At 48.4% G+C, this 3,302-nt stretch overlaps 1 protein-coding gene across 1 annotated transcript; it reads right to left on the bottom strand.

Moving 5' to 3' along the window:
- LOC132277463 (uncharacterized) lies at positions 1–968 on the bottom strand. Its single transcript, XM_059779317.1, has 2 exons — positions 743–968; positions 1–212 (listed from the first exon to the last, which is right to left on the bottom strand). The coding sequence occupies exons 1-2, from the start codon at positions 966–968 to the stop codon at positions 1–3; spliced, it is 438 nt and encodes a 145-aa protein (XP_059635300.1).
- Positions 969–3,302: the final 2,334 nt, after the last annotated feature.

Here is a 3,302-nt window from a genome sequence, read left to right on the forward strand (position 1 = left end):
CTACGCCGCAGGGACTGCAATATCAATGGGCAAAACAGCCTCCATTGCATAGACGAGAGAGAACAGAGTTTGACCGGTGGAGCGTTTGGCGGAAGTGCGATAAGCCCATAGTGCTAGAGGCAATTGCTCTACCCATGTGCTAGGCTTTTCTTCGAGCGTTCGACTTAAGATTCGAATGAGATTCTTGTTTGAAGCCTCTGCTTGGCCATTACCTTACGGGTAATATGGCGAGGAACGCTTATGCTGGACATTGTACTGCCTAAGCAATCGCTTGACTCTATGATTAATGAAAGGAGTACTATTGTCATTGAGAAGGCATTGAGGGATTCCGAAGCGGCAAATGATATTCTCTTGTATGAAAGTCGCGACGGCCCCACTGGTGGCATGCTTGAGGGGGATCGCCTCAATCCATTTAGTGAAGTACTCTGTTGCAACAAGAATCCACATGTGACCTCGCACCGGTGGATGGATTGGCCCGATAAGGTCCAGCCCCCATGTGTGAAATGGCCAAGGACTTCAATAGGGTGAAGGGGTGCAGCCAACGTATGGATCTGATGATGATGATGTTGACAAGGTTGACATTTTTATACATGAGACTTGGCATCGCGCTCCATAGTAGGCCAATAAATTCCCTTTTGTAACAAATATGCGAAAAGCTTGCGTGAGCCTTGATACTCTAACTGGTGAGCCTCCTTGAGAGCTTCCATGGCGTCATTGCGAGACAAACATCACGGATACGTACCATTAAGGGTTCGACGAAAGAGTTCACCTTCCCGAATCTCGAATCGTGCGGACTTCCTCTTTAGCTTTGCAGCAGCTTGTTTATCGTCTGGAAGGGTACCATGCGTAAGAAAATCAATGAACGGGCGACGCCAATCAACCATCTCGAGAATAGAAGATTCGGTCTCATCCATTACAGCCTGACATCGCGGGCAAGTGTGCTGTAAGGTATTGGCCTGAGCTGTCATATCTGGCCAAAAATAACCCTGATGCTGGAGTCGCTGGTACAACGCCAAAGGTGTAGCACAGTGCTACTCATGAGTTGCTATGAGAGCTGCTTCAGCATCGCGAGGGACCAAACATCTAGCTAACGTTCCGTATGGCAGGCGGAAGTAGAGCAGTCCCTGTAAGAGCTGGAATGATTTCAATTGTGTGAGAGGTAGTGACCCTGTCCGTTGTTTGAGCTGACTAATGATTGGGGCTCGCCAATCAATGTCTGGAACAGTTTGGGCCGAGAAAAGCTCAGCGATGGTAACTGGACCAATGTGTTTTGTGATGCGGATCTCAGTCATGTCATCTGTAATGGTCAGCTTCGAAGCTAACGTTGCGAGTGCATCTGGGTACCTGTTATTGGAACGAGGCGCATGCAAGAAACGAACGGAGGAGAATCTGGCGAGGAGCTTTTGAATAATGGTACGATAACATGCGAGCGAAGGCTCGAGTATAGCATACTCACCCGTTACCTGTTTAACAACTAACTTGGAATCCCCGTACACGTATAATCGCGAGATGCCTTTGTCGAGGGCTGCGATGAGGCCAAGAATGAGTGCTTCATACTCAGCTTCATTGTTAGAACAACGAAAGGCCAGTTTGAAAGCCGTAGTGACCTGCTGAGTTGGCGAGGTGAGAACAATGTCTGCCCCTCCACCCGTGCTAGTGGAAGACCCATCAAAAGCTAGTTTCCATTCGCCGTGACTGTCTTCAATGGCAGCCACTGGAGCTCATCAAGGGGCAATGCTTTGTCAAAGGGCTCATACCTCTGCTCGGGGAACTACGCGAGCAAATTTGCTAAAGCTTGGCTCTTATTACCCTACGGTGCATAACAGGTAATGTCAAACTCCGAGAGAGCTAAAAGCCATCGCGACGCTTTCCCTGAGATGATTGGCTTAGAAAGGAGGTGTCGATATAGGTCACACTTTGTAATAAATGGACGCGATGAGCCATGAAATAATGTCTAAACTTCTGTGCAGCAAAAACAAGGGCGAGGCAGTGACGCTCGATGGCTGAATAGCGAGCCTCAGCCTCGCGTACAAGGCGACTGAGATAATAAACTGGTTGTTCTTCCCCTTCGACTGTTTGCGCGAGAAGGGCCCCAATAGACTTGTCAGTTGAAGTGAGATAGAGAAGCAAAAGCTGCTCCCTAACAGGTGGGTGCATGGTGGTCGAGGAGGCAAGAATGGCCTTGATCTTCTCAAAGGCTGCTTGACGAGCCGCTGTCCAAAGGAATTTGGCATTGCCTTTGATCAAAGTGCTAAAAGGATAAAAAAAACTTCAACGAGAGCTGGTATGAACCTTCGTAAATACGAAACTTTGGCCAGAAAACTTTTGAGTTGTTTGAAGGAGCAAGGGCGGGGCATATCTATAATTGCACGAGCTTTGGTGGGGTCGAGGTCGATCTCTTGGCGATGCACCGAAAAGCCCAAAAAATTACCGTGACGTACCCCAAACGCGCACTTAAGGGGATTCATGCGTGGATTGTACATATGGCATCGCTAAAAAACGCGACGCAAATCGTGGAGATGATCCTCTCGCTGTTTGGATTTCACCACCAAGTCATCAACATAGTCTTCCACCATGTGACGCAATATATCGGGAAAGATGGCAGTCATGGCTCTTTGATATGTGGCTCCAGCATTTTTTAACCCGAAGGGCATGATAGTGTAGTAGAAATTGCCAAGTGGTGTCCGGAACGCAATCTTGTGGGCATCTCCCTCGGCCATCCGTATCTGATTGTAGCCGCTGTACCCATCCATGAAGGAGAAAAGTGAATGCCTGACTGTTGCATCAACCAGCGTGTCAATGATAGGAAGAGGGAAATCATCCTTCGGGCATGCCTTATTGAGATCGAGAAAATCGACGCAGATCCAAATTTGTCCGTTCTTTTTCTTCACAGGAACAATATTTGTGAGCCAAGTTGGATGTAAGATTGGCCTAATGAATCCTACAAAGAGCAAGTTTTCGACCTCTGTCTTAATCTGAAGCTCGAGCTCAGGTCTATAGACGCGAGGTGCTTGTTTGACAGGGCGCGAGCCTGGGATGGTACTGAGATGATGTGTCACAAGTTGGGGGTCTAGTCCTGGCATCTCGCTATAAGTCCATACGAAGATGTTCGAGAATTCCTTCAAGAGGCAAATAAGGCCATCTAGCAACGATGGGTCCAGTTGTGAGGAGATGAAGGTTGTCCGTGATTCTCATCCTGCAGGGGTGAGATTAACTTCCTTGAGATCCGACAGTTGCAGTGGCTCATCCTCTACACTCGTAGGCTCAACAACTGGGTTCACCAAGGCAGAGCCCGCACACCG

This window comes from Cornus florida, unplaced genomic scaffold, assembly GCF_030987335.1.
Source record: "Cornus florida cultivar Cherokee Brave unplaced genomic scaffold, ASM3098733v1 CherokeeBrave_3.0.0_Hap2_Chr10, whole genome shotgun sequence".
Lineage (NCBI taxonomy): Eukaryota > Viridiplantae > Streptophyta > Magnoliopsida > Cornales > Cornaceae > Cornus > Cornus florida.